Source organism: Mugil cephalus, chromosome 22 (genome assembly GCF_022458985.1).
Source record: "Mugil cephalus isolate CIBA_MC_2020 chromosome 22, CIBA_Mcephalus_1.1, whole genome shotgun sequence".
In the NCBI taxonomy this organism is placed as follows: domain Eukaryota; kingdom Metazoa; phylum Chordata; class Actinopteri; order Mugiliformes; family Mugilidae; genus Mugil; species Mugil cephalus.
Genome location: NC_061791.1, coordinates 16,262,651 through 16,280,000, shown reverse-complemented (window position 1 = coordinate 16,280,000; position 17,350 = coordinate 16,262,651). Strand labels below are relative to the sequence as shown.

General features: G+C 44.4%; 1 protein-coding gene across 15 annotated transcripts in view; it reads left to right on the top strand.

Annotated features, from left to right (window-relative positions):
* Positions 1–14,966, top strand: part of nav3 (neuron navigator 3) — a 407,174-nt gene extending 392,208 nt beyond the window's left edge. For 14 of the 15 annotated variants that reach the window (XM_047575822.1, XM_047575819.1, XM_047575818.1 and 11 more), the window contains 11 exons: positions 2,328–2,514; positions 4,208–4,305; positions 4,393–4,488; positions 6,078–6,246; positions 6,361–6,596; positions 7,163–7,317; positions 8,384–8,455; positions 8,943–9,139; positions 9,296–9,414; positions 10,361–10,564; positions 11,511–14,966. In XM_047575822.1, the coding sequence (XP_047431778.1) occupies positions 2,328–2,514; positions 4,208–4,305; positions 4,393–4,488; positions 6,078–6,246; positions 6,361–6,596; positions 7,163–7,317; positions 8,384–8,455; positions 8,943–9,139; positions 9,296–9,414; positions 10,361–10,564; positions 11,511–11,630 (1,653 nt within the window). In that variant the 3' untranslated portion in view covers positions 11,631–14,966. The remainder of the gene's footprint in view (positions 1–2,327; positions 2,515–4,207; positions 4,306–4,392; positions 4,489–6,077; positions 6,247–6,360; positions 6,597–7,162; positions 7,318–8,383; positions 8,456–8,942; positions 9,140–9,295; positions 9,415–10,360; positions 10,565–11,510) is intronic. The other variant, XR_007111316.1, reaches the window with a different exon arrangement.
* The last annotated feature ends 2,384 nt before the right edge of the window (positions 14,967–17,350 follow it).

Below are 17,350 nucleotides of genomic sequence, written 5' to 3'. Positions count from 1 at the left end.
AGCACAACAGCCACCAGTTAGGAAGTTAACAATGCATTCAGTGGAATTGTGTATGGGCGACAGAGCACCAGCAGGGCACCGGCAGGGCACCAGCAGGACATACAGAGGGCTAGAGGCAAACTAACCATCTCTCTAATACACCCAACCGCTACCACAGAGCCGCTCAATACACCTTAGCACGTTAGCCTGTGTCTATTCTAAACACAGTTCAGTTTTGGCACCAACAAATAAAAACACACAAAGTAATTTTTGTATCAGGAATCTGATAAACCTATAACATTAAAGCTTAGTTCCATATAAAGGGGAAAACTGACTTTCAAACCCCAACATTAAACAACAAACAAATGAGGTACACTCTGTACTTTGTTCTGCTAAGCTAACTAGCTATCAGCTCCATCCACGTCCTTTCTTTCAGTCCTCTTTTGTCATATACTGCTGAGTTGTGCTGTTGTGACATGCAGTTTCCCACAGCCTTACAAGAAGAGATGTCTGCACCGTGCACTGCTGCTGACACCGTCCTGTCCATATAAGTCAGTCTGTAGCGACTACAGAGAAGGTTTTGTCTGCTTTCAGCTCTTAGTAGTGTCACAGCATCTACCTGAATGTGGTTGTGGTTGGAGAGATGTCTTCGTACTTTCAAAATACATTCTGGCCTCATTTTACTATTTACTGATTACTTTCAGTCATGCCAGAGCTTTGGTATGCCCCTCCCGATGGAAACCATTCATTCCAATGTGTTCAGCTGAACATTGCTGCAGGCAACAAGCTCTTGCTCTGGCTTGCAACTAGCGCAATTTTAACACATCTTCATCACGGTGAACAAATTTGCCTTGCTGCAGGCGCAGTGGAGAAACATTCATACTATGCCAGCATGTTCTACAGGACTTACACCGCTCTGCCTGCAACGGAAAGCCCCATTACTATAACTTCCCATCTCTCTGCAAAGAAAAAGAAAAAATTTGCATATTCGAAAATGTCTCAGAATGAAACTAATGCATTAAGTCTGAGAACAAGAATAGAAAATAAAAAGAACATTCCTTGCTAACTAGTGTCCCAGTCATTACAAAACACGCTGAGACAGACCCTTTCATCCATCCTGGGTAATTCAGTTGCAAATGGCTGTCTCAAAGTTCAAATGTCAACACACCCAACGCGCACTGAGAATGCATTTGAGGTTGGATCACTCAGGCCACATCTCAAGGTCCTGTGGGCCACGTGTGATCACATTCATACTGCAGTGTGAATATGCATGTGTCATTTTGCCTCACTAAATCTGAATTTCTTTGGGAACATTCTGTCTTTGTAGTTATTGACTATTTAAGTAGTCAAAACTGTACCCCTAAATAAAAATTCACAAATTAAATTACTGAATAAGAGTAGAATGTGTAGGTAGAAGCTAATTATTATGGATTTATGGAGTGAAGTTACTTATCTTTATTTAATGTCCACCTAAAACAAATATATAAATACATCATAACTTATTGCTTGCATGCTTTCAGTCAGTGAGACTTTACAGCTTGTGCCAAAATGTGAATCATTTCATGTTGAGGAGCACATGTAAGAAATAGCGCTGTCCATGGTTCTGATCAAGCAGTATAGTTCTCCATTAGATACAGCAGCTGTTACAATATTCTGTGCCCCAAATTATGTCAGTGGTCATTTGCATGCAGAACACATTTAAAATGTCACATGTTAACACATATATATTTTTCAGCTGGGTACTTAACAATAGAGTCACTCACATCTTTTTTAAATAACCTGGTCTGTACGGATCCATCATCAGATTAGCATATGTTGTGAAAGCAAACACTATGTACAAAGGGTAGAACCATTTTAACTGTTCGCGTAACTGAATAAAAAGATGCAAAGTTGTTTCTTGATGCAAATAGCTCAATTTGGTGATTCGTTTCTCTCAGCACTGTTGATGCAGCGTTGCAGAAAAGGCCGCCATCATTTCAGAGCATAATGTTCAATGATGCTGTGTCATTTCAAAAGAAGCACATGTTCAAAGAATATCCCGTATCACCGTGGATGTCTCAGTTAAGTGGATCTTTGTAGATGTGGATTGCCTCGTCTCTAGAAGTCTATAGTCTCCCCTCAGATATGGGAATCATGTAAGACTCCCTATGTGATACTTAAACATCAGTACAAAGATAGCCTTGAAGATCAAAAAGCTGCCTACAGCCTTTAAATCCAACTGATCCCAAAGACAAACAGTGGCCAGCCTGAACGCTGGAAAATAGGCCGTGTGATGGAGCAGCTCATTGCTCTTTGAGTGGAGTCTGTAACCGATTTTTTCTCATCTTCATTATTTTCTCGACGCACAGAACGAGATTGAGGTGCTGAAAGCTGAAAACGATCGTCTCAAGTCCAGCGGTAACGCCACGCCGACGGCCACGCCCGTCAAGACAGCCCGGCCACCCTCCGAGACCTCCAGCACCTCCTCGTCATCCTCACGTCAGTCCTTGGGGCTGTCGCTCAATAACCTCAACATCACTGACACCATCATGTCAGGTCAGTTCAGTGAGTCTGCCGCTTGTCGATCTGCCGTGTCTGTGCATATTAGCATTACAGCGGCTCTGAGCAGTGAGAGCACGCAGTGTGGGAGAGGTGGAAGAGAAAAAAGTGGGCTTGATGTCTTTATAAACCAAAAAGGCTTTCACTGTACAGAATGTGTATTTAATACATGTGTTGTTAATCTTAGGGCAGAAGTGTTGGATTAGCTCTCTATGTTCTCGCCTCTGTAAATGTGAGAGAACTGTGTTTATGGAGAGAAATGATCCGGAGGAGTTGCATGACATGATGACATAGCTGTCCTCCCTACTGACATGCTTAGGAGCAGGACCCTGTTACATAAACGCAAATGTGCACACATGAACATGCTGGAAATCTCCAGAGGCCTGGTCCACTTGAGAAGTAGAAGGGTTTGTCCCCCTCACTTGTCTTGTGATTAACATGGAAGGCACAGCTCTCTCAGAGGACTTGGGCCCTCATTAATTGATGGTGGGATGTGCCAAGAGCAGTGACGCGTGGGCCAACGGGTCGTTATCACCCCAACACAGAGCCCTCAGCTAAGGGAAAGCCAGCTGAATACAAAGTACCCAGTTCCTCTCTCCAAAATGGAATCTTGGAAAAAGAAACGAAGAGAGACTTGAGAGGAGGAGCTGTGGTGAGATGATGCGGCATGACCTTATTGTCAGAGGTTGAAGGTGGCACACAGGTGCATAGTGTGCACCAAAACACAATAAAGCATCAAGTAGAAAACAAAGCAGGAGTGTTAAAAACTGGAGTTCCCCATGAGTGTAACTAATAAAAGCAAAGATGGTTCAAATGTGCAACTTTACAGCTGGACTAAATATGATTTCACCTTGATGCAACTGTGCAAATTTAATATAATTCCCATGTGGAAAAATTAAGGATGTGGCCACTTTGGGTAACAGATGGATGCTTTCACAGGCTGCTGGCCGTCTCCCTGCTTGCAGAAAACTTAGATCTGTGGATGACAACACTGAGGGTCTTCTGGCAAATCAGCCAGTTGGGTTTAGATAAGAAACCTCAGAGATGATATTTTCAAGTGAACAAAAAAATGTAAATTTTAATGCCATTTCAACAAACATACATATGGAAAAGCTGAAATTCTCAGCCCAGCAAGTAAAGATGTCATCCAAATAGTATAACTTTAGAAAGAGGGGACCACATCTGCGATGTGGTGACCAGGTAAAAAGTTTCAGTAAAAGTCTGCTGATGATGTCAGGCTACACTATGAATAGGAGGTCTGATTTCTGCTCAGCCATTAAAATATGCAATTTCATTCTGGTGTCACAATAGCAGGTAACCCACCACCATCATCTCCTCAACTCCGACTGCCCCAAATGAACTTCTTGCTATAGCATGATTTTTAATGTCCATTTATTCTTCAGTCTCCACAAGATCTTTGCCTCCCTTCTTTAGACTGTGCTCTGTTTAATTTCCGTCCCCATATTATCATTCTGCACGCTCACTAGAAGTCGCTGTGTATTCGAACATTGATTAAATGTAAAAGTAATTATCACATGAAAGAACCCCATTAGCTATATTTTACTTTGGAGTTGGTCCATTTCCAACTATAATTTGCCAGCGGGCAGAGCCAGCGTTTGTTTATTATCAGCTAAGTTTCTGGTAGATTAAAGTTGGTTGCTTTTTATCTAACATTAAGTTCCGTTTCCAGACATTCTGCTCGATGACGGCTACGAGGGCAACCTGCGCAAAGAAGGCCGGAGTGTGCGAATAGTGGTCGCCATCAGCAGTGGGCCAAATGTCACCAAGGTTTGTTAATGACCATTCCTCCAGCTAAAAACACTGCACTCTTTATTTGTTGCGACTGCTGTTTTAACTAACGCAACAATTCTTCAGGGTGCACAAGTCCAGGAGTACCTGGTTGGGTCTATTGGTGTGAGTGGGAAAACCAAATGGGACGTGCTGGATGGGGTCATCCGACGCCTCTTCAAAGTAAGTACCGTATTTTACAGCTCACTGGTCACTTGGGTTCATAACAAGCCAGGTTTTCCAGTACTGGCCATTTGATTTGTCAAGGCAGGAAAAGCGAGTGTTACTATTATAACGAAAATCAAACATTGCTAATTGCTTGTGGTGCCTTGTTGATTATTAACAGACTGGTCCATGGAACCTCAGTGCTTCACAATCATTCAAAACAAAGAAGTATGACCCGCACACATCCTGTATAACGCATTGTCACACACACACATATATACACATTACTATCTGAGTGGCCATAAATAGTATGTTGAACCCTTGTCCACTAGCCACAGCAAAATAACCCACAAACTGGTTCACATAGAAAGAATCCAGTCATCTACTACTATTCATTATTACACAGGATACAGTGTTACAATCCGTTGTGCCAAGATCTGAGGCAAAACACATTTAGCAACCCAGTCCAACTGAAAACCCGACCAGCATCGTAGCAGTCAGCTACAACTAGCAACCAACAAGAAAACACCAGCTAACTAGCCTAGCCAACAGTAATAGGCCCACGTAATGCCATCCCCCAGTAGAGTGTGAGGGGGAAATGCCAGCAGTTCAACCTCCCTGACAGTAAGAAGTGAGTAAGTAAGTAGTCGGTAAGAAGTAATGGGATATGCGACTACATTTCAGCCAACACTCCACTTCACGTCACAGCCAGGGACATGTTGTTTACTGACACCCTCTGTTCTCTCCTGCGAATGCCCAACTCTCACAGGAGAGCAGTAGTGGATTTTGCCACGAATCCACAGCAACCCACCTCCACCAGTCGCACACAGGCGCTCCACCCTCACTGTTCAGTTTCTGCTGCCATCTCTGCATATCTAGCATATCTCTTGTGCTCATAAGCCTCCTCAACTCTGTCTTCCCATAGGACAGCTCGATAAAATACACCACCTTCTCTACTCCCAACCACAACAGCAGCTCCGGTCGCAGTCGGGTGCTAATTATCAGTCCTGCAATAATCAGCTGCCCTCAGCTCCCTGGCTCTGCCTACTCTTAGCTGCCCCGCGCTGTGCCTGATCCTCGCCAGTATGGCCTTTTCTCCCTCCCATACGAACATAATACCCTATGCCTATTCTCCTTTCCAGCAAAATACGCTTGAGTACCCTCTATACAGATAGGCCTAGCCAGCAGGCAGGTTAAACCCAGAACCTTCTTGGCATGAGTTGACTATGAACCACCGTGTTACATTGCTGTGAGAATAACTTGAGCAAATATGAAAGTTTCCTACTGCTTGTAAGCTCCTTTATTAACAACATAGCATTTCCTCTGCTAGCTTGTTCCACAATAAGTCAGACTCAACTACCCGCACTATCAGAGTTTTTTCTGGTACTTATTGTGAAAGTATCTCAAAAACATATGATACAGAGATATAGAATTATTTGTTTTGGTGCAAAATAAAATTTACTGGCCAATCTTGCCATGGTTTGATCTCTAATGCCTTACGTGCCATCAGTTTTTCTCTGATGTCCACATAGTCTTGGAGGGCTATCTGTCTTTAAAGTCAGTAGTGTATTTGTTCATTTCCCACTGTCCTGTCTCCCTGTCTGCAGGAGTATGTGTTTCGGGTGGATCCTCTCACCAGCCTGGGCCTCAACTCAGACAGCATCGTCTGCTACAGGATGGGCGAAGTGATTCGCTCCCACGCCTCTGAAGTGCCTGAGCTGCTTCCCTGTGGCTACCTGGTAGGCGACAACAACGTCATCAAGGTCAACCTTAAAGGTAGGTCAGCCAGGTGGATGTACACTATTTCAGGACATGTAGAAGCCTAAAAGAGAACCTTTAAATGAATACACGTCGTTTTACAACTTAATATCGCTTCCTTACTCGTTGTAGGCATGAAGGAGAACAGCATAGACAGCCTTGTGTTCGACACGCTCATCCCGAAGCCCATCATCCAGAGGTACCTCAACCTGTTGATGGAGCATCGTCGGATCATCCTCTCAGGACCCAGCGGAACAGGCAAATCCTACCTGGCTGCCAAGCTGGCTGAGTACATCATTTCCCAGACGGGGCAGAAGGTGAATGAGCACAATGTGGCCAGCTTCAATGTGGACCAGAATTCAAGCAAGGTAGGAAGAAGACAGATCTTTCCTGTTTATATTGTTGTGTGAATGAAACTAATCTGTACAAACAGATCTTCAAAGATGTATGCATTGTTTCACACATTTTGGTCATTTTCTCCCTCTGTGTATGCAAAAATCCACTCTTCTGCCTCCTCTACCATGTGATTACTGGTCCAAAATTACAGCTCTGGAAAAAAAAATCCTTTGATTCTGACACCGACTCGACATTCTGACACCTTTTGATCAAACGTAAAATGTGCCACCATTTAAATAATGGGCCCCTTAAATGTGACATGGATCCCCAATAGTTGTTTTTGATAACGATCAAAGACTGTAATTTTACCCATTTGTAGTTCTCAAGTGTAGAAGTGTGAAGAGAGGAAAAAACAGTAGTGGTGCAGACAGAATTACAAGCAGTAATGACATATTCTGTTTATTCTAAGTAAAATCACATCACTTTATCAAACTTAATTTGAAACTTTTCATGCTTAAAATTTGGCATCAAGACTGTGTTCAGACCTCCCAAATCTTCAATGCTTTGTTTTGCTTTGTGTGTGATTTTTGTTACTCAGGACCTGCGGCAGTACCTATCCAACCTGGCAGAGCAATGTAACATGGAGGAGACGGAGACAGAGCTCCCCACTGTGGTCATCCTGGACAACCTCCACCATATCGGCTCCCTCAGCGACATATTCAACGGCTTCCTCAACTGCAAGTACCACAAATGGTGAGTCCCAACTCCCCATGAAAGGTGGAGGCAAAGCTCAAGTCAATTTTCACAACCTCTACAGCAGGGGTGTCAAACATAAGGCCCGGGGGCCAAAAGCAGCCCACCAGAGGGTCCAATCTGGCCAGTGTGATGAATTTGACAAAGAAGATATTAACTACCAATTTTCAATAACAGTAATTCACTCATTTATATATTTTCTGCAACAACTTGTCCTAGAAAATGTCATTAAGGGGTTTTGCCTATCCTAAACAGGCTGCCAGTCTATCACAGGACAGCTCTCTTGGATTTTTCTATAAAAGTATTTGCTAATCCTAACCTGGCCACTAGGGATCCCACTGCTTTGAAAGCATTGCGTAAATAACACAAAACTGGGACCCAGAAATAAACTGTAGATGCTAGCAATGTGCTGTAATTGCACAAAGCTTTCTTAAGACAATCCAGGTTATTCATAAAATGTTGATTTTCATATTGTACTTGTAGTTCTTTGCACTAAAACAAAAGGTTATTTGTAGATTTTTATAGGTTATTGTGCCATTACGTTACTGTTGCGTTACGTTACAGCATAAAACACCCTCTAATCTCAGAACCTGGATTCAAATAAGGGGTTTGAGGTGGTAGTTTGGGAAGAGCAGCTGTACTCCATGAGGGAGGTTTGCTCCTACTTTACCATCGTATCTAGCCTAGCAACACATTCCAGTTGTTCCTGGAGGATCTCTGAGCATTCCCAGGCCAGTCGAGATTTATAATCCCTCCAGTGAATTCCGGGTCTGCCCCAGGATCTCCTCCCAGGTGGCCGTCCCTGGTAAACCTCCAAGGGGAGGCACCCAGGAGGCATCCTCAGCAGATGTCAGAACCCCCTCAGCTGGCCCCTGTGGTCGTAGACACATTGATTAACACACCACCTCCATTTGTTGAATTACAATTCTATGAAAAGTTCAATAACACAGTCTCATAGCTCATTTTAAAATATGCCAACGTCACACATTAAGAGCATTTTTGTGTTTTTCTTTCGGTCAAGCCTTCATCTACCACTGAATAATCATGTGTTCTTGTCTCTGTTCAGTCCTTACGTCATTGGAACCATGAACCAGGGCGTTTCCTCCTCTCCCAACCTTGAGCTACACCACAACTTCAGGTTTGACACCACTTTATGTTCACACGTCTGATGCTTTGTCTCTGTTTGTGTGTTGTGTTTTAAATGCAATGCACAGTTGGCATATCTTAACTTTGCATCATCTCACCTGTTAAATAATGATTTGGATAGCAGCTCTCCATCATGTCTCAGATGTTTTAGACTAAAGGCACGCATCCACAGGGAGCGTTGTAATTACGTCTCCCAGATAATTAGCCTGGTTAAATGAAGATTAATGGCGTGTGGAGCATGTTCTGAGCAAGGATCATTTCTGCTTGGCATGTTTGCCTAGTTGATGGTTTGTCAAATGCAACGTGATTAGGGAAAGCTTATCGTGTGCCAAACCCAGTAAGCCCTAAGCCCCAAACCCTCGCCCACAACAATTAAAAATGAGATGCGTAAATGAAAAATCTGATTTGTTTTGCTAAGTTTTGCTGCATTTTTAGCCCCTCTGCTTTTGCTTCACCACTGTACATCTGCCCCGTCGTAGGTGGGTTCTCTGCACCAACCACACAGAGCCGGTCAAAGGTTTCCTGGGACGCTTCCTGCGGCGAAAGCTGATAGAGACGGAGATCAATAAGAACATGCGCAGCAATGACCTGATTAAGATCATCGACTGGATCCCCAAGACATGGCAGCACCTCAACAGCTTCCTGGAGGCTCACAGCTCCTCTGATGTCACCATAGGTCTGTTCACACACACTCTCCTCAGAGTAGTATTCAGCTAACACTGAAGCCTCTGGGGTGTCTCTGTCTGTCTACAGCAGTACCTCACCTTTGAACCTTCGTGCGTGTCTTACATCCGCACAGATTCTCATCCTCTGAGCTCTTTTGTCCCCACAGGCCCTCGTCTTTTCCTGTCCTGTCCCATGGATGTAGAAGGTTCTCGGGTTTGGTTCACCGACCTGTGGAACTACTCTCTGGTGCCCTACCTGCTAGAGGCTGTCAGGGAAGGACTTCAGGTACATCCCGGCAATACATGAAGTGAACTTTCTGAATGCTAAAGTTACGAGTGCAATTTGAAAATGTACCCGCCAATCAGATTTTTATGGGTCATTCCTGCTACTTCAATTCTGAGTTCTCAGTTATCGATGCAGAGTATAAGCGCAGGACAGAAGAAGAACCCTAAAGAAATTATGTACACCTCACATACATCTTTGTCAGGGGTGCAGTGCTTTTCAAAAGTTCACAACCTTTGTCCAGTTCCGATTGGTCCAGTACTTGCAGCCTGTTGCATCATGATCAGTCTCTGCAGTTGCTTGTAAAATTTGCTTACTTTGAGCAGTTGCTTACTTTCAATTTGCAAAGCAGTAGACTTACTGCCGTATCTCCTGCTAGCAATGGTGCTGTAGCTGTTGTGTGGTCTCTGCATTGCTGCCACCTACTGGGCTAAAGTGGAACAAGCGGTTATACAGTCATTCATAGGCCATCGGACTAATGAACTTTTCAGTAGTTGACAGTAGTTTCTGGGAGTAAAAAATCCAGGAACTGAATTGTTGTCTTTGCCAACATCACAGAGCAGAGAAAACATTATGACAAAATTCTTACATTTCCTACATCTGCAGTATTTCCATTTTCTGGCATTTTTCACTGAATATTTTTTAACAAAAGATATAGAATACTTTCTTACAGATAAAACTGATCAGCCCCACATGCACTCAGAATGGTTGCTAGCTAGAGTTACTCATCTCTCATTTTGCTAAGGCGTATTTAAGTCTCTGATTTTTATATAAACTTGCACCACTCTTGCATGTTGCCGCAAATACATATGAATAAAAACAGCGACGATCTCGACAAGTCACTGCACTTAGTCAGTGTGACTTTACATTCTCACTAATATAAGATAACAGTTGTACACAGTTACACAAATAAACGCAAGTCTTTCTGTTTCCGTGGCCGCTCCCGCAGCTGTACGGCAAAAGGGCCGCGTGGGAGGACCCGTCCAAGTGGGTGAACGACACGTACCCGTGGAACGCCGCCGCGCTGCAGCAGGACGGCCAGTCGCTGCTCCAGCTGAGGCCGGAGGACGTGGGATACGACGGCTACAGCTCGTCGAAGGAGGGCGCCTCGTCCAAGCAGGTGTCTCAGAGCGACACGGAGGGAGACCCGCTGGTGAGCGAGCTGCGTGTTAACATGGCACACACTTCCCAGAGGCAGATATGTGTGTTTCTGTCATCATGAGGACCTTCCTTTGAGATAATGCAACGCCTGTTGCCTCAGACTAAAGGGGTCATAGATAACTCCTGAAAACCTAATACACAGCATAAACTAGTGTGTTAAGATGTATGCAATAACTAAGGTTACATTGCTGTTTCATTAAAAACTGGCCCCCACAATTTAATAAAAACAAGACCACACACACTTGAGAGTGGACCACTGAGGGGAGGCGAATGGCTGCAGAGAGAGGGAGAATTAATTTCCATTTGGTGGGTTATTGCAGCTCAGGAGGAATTAAAGGGTAGCCATCCATTAAAACAGGCTTGATTTAGTGAGTGTGTGCGTTTTTTTGCGCATTAGTGCTGTCCAGGCGCGGCCGGCCTGAACGCAGGTGCACCACGGCTCATTTTAGGAACACCTGAGGCGGCGCGGCGGTATTATTCAGACGGTTAGTCCTGCCGCGGGGATGAAAGGTTTGACGGTTTCGGCGCGGTGGTTTTAGAAGTTGCTTTCTAGAACGTGGAAACGGAAAACAGAGTTGGCGGTGAGTCATCGCACAGAGGTACTTTAGGCGCCGCTTTTCCCCCCTTTCGTTAAAATGTTTGCAGGAGTACCTAATGAGGAAACCAAAACCACAGCAAACAAGGGCGAAACCAGCTACTCTGAGTCTCTTTCCGTTGTATGGAGTCAGCATAAAGCAGTAATTCCCCACCTCAGTGTCTGCTTTGAATGCGCACTCAGTTGCTGCTTTATTACCTTCGATTTAGAATCCCATCCAACACCACCACTAAGTTTTACTTCCAGTAAATAAGGAAATACGTGTGTAACGTCACTGAAAGTTTGAGGCTGGCCGTCCTCAGCCCGTGATTAACTCTCTCCGCCGTCTGACTGTCTGTTGCAGATGAACATGCTGCTACGGCTGCAGGAGGCGGCCAACTACTCCAGCACACAGAGCTGCGACAGCGACAGCACCAGTCACCATGACGACCAGCTGGACTCCTCGCTAGAGTCGGCGCTATGAGACCAGGAGCTGCGCCGGCAGAACCCCACCTGACCCTCCGGATCCTCCCTGAACCCCTCCCCACCTCTCTTCTGAATCGCTACAAGGCACCCCTATAGTTCACAGATGAATGACGTGTGAAAAGATTTATTGTCCAGAATGACACACACACACACACACCACCCGGAACAAGATGCCTATTTTTACATGATGACGGTGCAATATTAAATCAGATTATTTTACGTGTTGCGGAGCAGCGGAGGAAAACAATTAAGAGTTATACGTGTTGTTTTTTTGTTGTTTTTTTTTTTTTTAATGGATGTGTAACATTTAAGGACACAGCTTTTCATAACCCGGGATGCATCTGATAAAGGACTTGAGTTCCTCTGAAGTTGACCACAGATCACGCTCGGTCGCAGTGAGCCACGCTTCACGCTGTCCACCTACCTTCAGACGTCGTTCTGCGAAGCGTCGGAAAACGAGACAGAGTTTGGCGTGTCAAAACTGGAGTTCCTTTTTTTTTTTTTATCTTGGGTTATATCTTCAGATGTTTACATTTTGGGAGGAGGGCGGTAGGTTCTGTTGTTTGTGTCTTTCCTTGTTTACAGAGGTGCTTCTCGACAGACACGCATGCACTCGCGCGCAAGGCAGCGAGAGGAGACCTTAACGGGCCCGAGCCGTCATTTAAACGACGGTCCAGCCTAGAGGGGCGGCCCTCGAGCAAGGCACCGTGTCCGCGGTCTACGGGGCCTGAGCCCGTATGTCGAGGGGGCGGATAGGAGGCGACTGTCGAGCGCTTTCAGGTGATGCAATGTTCCCTGGTGGCCACGATTTCTGTTCGCTTAAAACAAATCACAGACCATTCGATTGTTTTTTTTTTGTTTCAGTAATGTCTGATGAAGGCAGAAAGCAGCTGTTAACTAAAGCGGCTCCTCACGGCGTACTGTTTTGGAGCGTAGGGCTAAAACACAGATTTTGGTCTAGCTGTTTACCACTATTATATTTGAGAGGCCTTTACAGCCCAACTACGATCGAGACAAATAGATCATTAGGAAGCTCACACCTCCTGCCCTCAGCTCAGTCGTGAGTTGAGCCTCGTGGTGCTGGTCTCCTGCCCTGAGCCTCCCCCTCAGTGTCAGGCACTGCCAAGTCGCCCACCCCCACCCCCACACCCACCAACCCACCTCGATGCCAACAACAAGCACAAGGAAAGAGCATTGTCCGCGTGCCGTCCTGCCACGCTGCTACTGTGAAGAGAAAAAGCGGAAAAGTGCCAACGTTTCCCTTTGATTCGACTGCCAGACGCTCACGCCCGCAGAGTTCACGTCGCACCGCGGGCGCTGACCACGGCTGTAGACTTAGACTGCGTTTCCCTGCGGCCTTCCACGCAGCGTTGTCACTCACTGAGCTTTGAATGCGCCGTGACATCAGCAGGCAGCGCCCTCTGTAGGTCACCGCAGGGGCTGCCACCGTCTTTGGCATTTGCTTTAAGCTGCACGGAGAACTCCCCCCCTCCACGGTTCACTGCAACAGGGGAACCCCGAAGGTGAAGGGAAAGCACCAAGCTGACTTAAACCAGAATATCAGTAATAGTGAAATGAGCGAATCAGACTGTTCCAGCGCTTTCTGGTCCTCATTAGACTTTGTCGTTCTCTGTCCTTGAGGTGCCCGTCCACGTAAGAGCTATCCAGGTGAGCCAGGGAGCAGAACGAGGGAACAGTGATTACTGGTGCTTTCTCACTTGCCTTAAATGTGCAAACGCTCTCGACGCATCCTCTGCTCCCATTGGCCGCGGTGAGAAAAGAGACGTCGGCGTCGGCGTCATCTGCTTCCTGCTACGTCAAAGATGCTGCTTGTAGTCGGAAAGACGGACACTGCTGTTTGTCGTCCCTCCTTCTTCTCATCTGAATCACCCTTTATTTCTTTCTGACAGTTAAAGTATAAAAGAGTTGATGCTGTATTTTGATTTGAAACTGACCAATATTGTAAAAATAATAATAATAATAATGATAATAATAATAATAAAAGGGGTGGGGTATTTTTTAGTTGTTGTTTTCGCGCCCAGTTGAGCTGGGCTCACTTGAAACGACAGGAGCACAACCAAACTGTTTCGGGTTTTCTAGCCCGATGAGCATGTTTTGAAGCTTTTTAAAGGGGATGCATTGAGAAGAGACCTTTACCTTTATCGTATGCGTGTATTGGACGGAAGCCATTCTGAATTTTGATTGTCCTCTCTTTGTTTAACGAGTGGGTTGGTTTTGCACACTTTGAGGTCGGGGTGGGTTGTAAATACTTAAGTCTTGCACAGTGAATCAAAGATGCATTCTGCCCTGTTGATGTTACAATATGCTTAACCCGCTGAGTAAATTATTGTACTTTGAAAACAGAGAGATATATATAAAAAAAAAAAAAATGAAATGCAAAAACTCAACACGCTGTCGGAAACAGGTGTGTGTCTTGTGGTGACTGGATGTTTTGCCGAGGCAGGAGGCGTACGGTGTACAGTAAGAAGCTGTTTTTTCTTTTTTTTTTGTTGTTGGTTTTTTTTTTCTTACTGCATAAAATCAAAAACAAACAGAGAAAAAAAAAAAGAAGGCACTTCTCCAGTATTCCTCCTCATCCTGCCATAATATTCTCTGGACCTCTCTGCCTGTCGTTCCTTAGAAGCACTTCCAGCTCTGGACATTTTAACCCCACCTTACCGCCACGTTAGGCTTGCCAGCTGTCCGAGGCACCGAAGCTGACCTGACACCGTACTGTAAACATTTACCAACAACCAACAGGTGCTAGTGGTCAGTAAAAAAAAAAAACCATCGGAGACCAACAAGTCATGTCGTCACAACCTCAGGACAATCCTATCTTCTACAATCCTACCTGTGTTCAGCTTCACGCGTGTCTCCGAAGCCAAGCCTCAGAAGGTTTGGGCATATTTACGGCCTCACAAATATGTCTGCTGTGAGAGTGCTGTAGTTGCATGCCAAGGGGGTAGTTACCATGGTTACAGGTGGCTCCCCACCTAGACTTACACCCTTGTATCAAACACTCCTCTGGTAGGCCGTTGAATCCCGAGCAGCGCTTTGACACCGTTGTCAGTGTACACCATATTGCTGATGATCAACTGGTGATTTCTCTCACTTACACTTTGAAGTTACATCTCAGTTTGGAAACCATAGCATTTACTCTGGTTTGAGAGAGAGTTTTCTTCTTTTCGAGTGAAACATTTGTCCTTAAATGTTTTATATTTTGTACATTTGTATGTAACATATCTTGTAAATAGAGAGAGACAGTGATTTAACTCATCTGGAGGATTTTGTAGTCTTTGTAAAGCCCTAATAAATGGTATTTGGTGTCACACAAGCGAACAACGTGTTGAGACTATTTTGTTTGTATGTTTGTTTTTATGTTTTTCTTGCATGGAGTAAGCAAATACACGACCTAATTAAAAGTAATATCTAGTGAAAGAAAAAAAATTACTTTTAAATATAATAGTAATTTTAAGATATTTTTTAATATCTGATAAAATGAGACACTAAATGCTAATATTTCATTTGAAGATCGAGCTGTAAGTTGAACAAAGGTGAAGGGACGCATAAAGAAAACAAAACAGGGCTTGAGTAACCTGGCAGCTAAGCATTTATATAATTAAATACATGATCAATACGGTTAATTAAACAATTAATTATTTATTTGGATGTGACAGGAAACTGGAATTTTAGTATGAGCAGAGCCATGCAACATCTAAAGTGGGACTTTATTTATTTGATGTTTTTCTACTAATTTTAAATCTGACTGTGACAAAATTCATGATGGCAGTGAAACGCATCAAAACAGATGATTTTATTCTAATATGATATAATAAATAAATAAATATTATACAATAGTCAATGGAGTCATTATTTAGAGTAAGGAAGACCAAATACTATCGGCGACTATTCATTTCACATTAAAGTCTGGGTGTTTTATCTTGAAGGCCAATCGGATATCCGGGATGCGCGCGGCTGTAGCTCCAGTAAACATGGCGCCCACCGGCTCGGCTCCTCACGCGACCGGGCGAGAAAACTTCAAAATGTATAAATCTACAGGAGCTCCGTGCGACTTACCGAAACACTCCTACTGGTTTGACTTTTGGGTCTTCGTGTTCTTTGACCTCGCCTTATTCCTCTTCATATATTTTATGATTCCCTAAAGAGGTAAGTTGCGCGTAACGGAGAAGTTTCTAGCTAAAAGAGGGCGGCTACGGAAGTTGCTGAACTGGTTAACTAGCTGGTCTCATACATATCTCAGCCAGGAGAAATTTTAATGAGGGGACTTTGACAACGATTTTAATACGTTAGTTTTACGAGTGTTGCTGAGGACAGTTAATTGTGTTTTCAGTTAAAGTTCGCACCGCTTGTTCAGCTTGACCCCTGCTCCTGCCCTTTCTTTGCTGCTGCTCGTTCAAATATTTAAACAGTGAGGTCGTCAAACAGAGACACACTTACAATGTAGATGCTTGTACTGTTCGATAAGATGAAAAGGTAGTGGCAAATTCCTTTGCCTTTTTATGTCTTGCTTTATCAGAAAAAAATGCAGTAGCCATGATTTCTGAAAGCTTGGACTTAGATAGACTTTAATTCACGAGGGAAATGAATTGGTAATATTAGCATACAGCTGGATGGAGTTCAGTGTAACAGAAGTTCTGTAGCGTTTACTATCGGGATCGGAGCTGAATCCATCTGCTGGAGAATGAGCTCCTCTGTGTGTTTGGTGTAGTGAATGGGATGGATTGTCCATGATGGAGAGCAGTTTATCCAGCGTCCTCCTGTCCCTCACTGAGACAAACGTCTCCAACCAACTACCGGTCACATGTCCAGCCTTGTGGATCAATTTCTTGATCCTACTGATGTCTTTTTTGCTGGTACTTCTCTCCCAACAAACCACAGTGAAGTACAGGGCACTCGCTACAACAGACTGGTAGAAAGACACGCGTTCAGGAGTAGGTGGTTTGCCTGGAAACACTCCACAAAGTTCAAAATAAGTGTCCTCTAATACGTCCTACCACTGAAGAGTCATCAGAGAGCTTCTGTAGGTGGAAGGACCCAGAGCTGATTTAACCACGACTGTCTGTGTTCACTGACTACTGGTGTTCAGAAATGTTCCTGAGCCCATGCCATGATGTCCACTCCAGGACTGTAATAATGGGCATTGATAAGATTTTCGTTTATTTGAGCTTTTTTTGTCTGCATTTGTCTACATAGTTAAACATTAACATTATATGAGTTTCCTGCAGTTGGATTCTAGCAGCTGAACGTTATTACTTCAGTGCGTGTGACCATCAGCGGCACTCCCTGGGAGCTGCTCTGTTGATCTTAAGTGGAGTGACCTTGTGTGGCAGGGAGGGCAGTGCTACACCTCGGTGAATAGAGGTGGACAACAATGGACAGAAGATGTGGAAGGATGGACAGAGGAAGAGAGACATGTGGGTGGTGGTGGGAACTGGTGGTGTGTAGGGTCCTGTGCTTTCCAAGTCACCTCACTCAAATTCGACAGTGTCCAGGGGGCGCTGTGTAGATCTGTCGGTTCTCTTATTAATTCCCTCTGTGAATTTTTGGTTCATGATTTCCATCTGAAATTACCTCATTTCATTTCAGAGCATTTCTCTCTGTTGTCTTTCGTTTTAGTTATTCGTTTGTTTTTAAAGTACTTGTCTTTGTTAAAGGTCTGGCCCCTGGACTTGGGAGCTTGAAGACATGGAGCGCTGG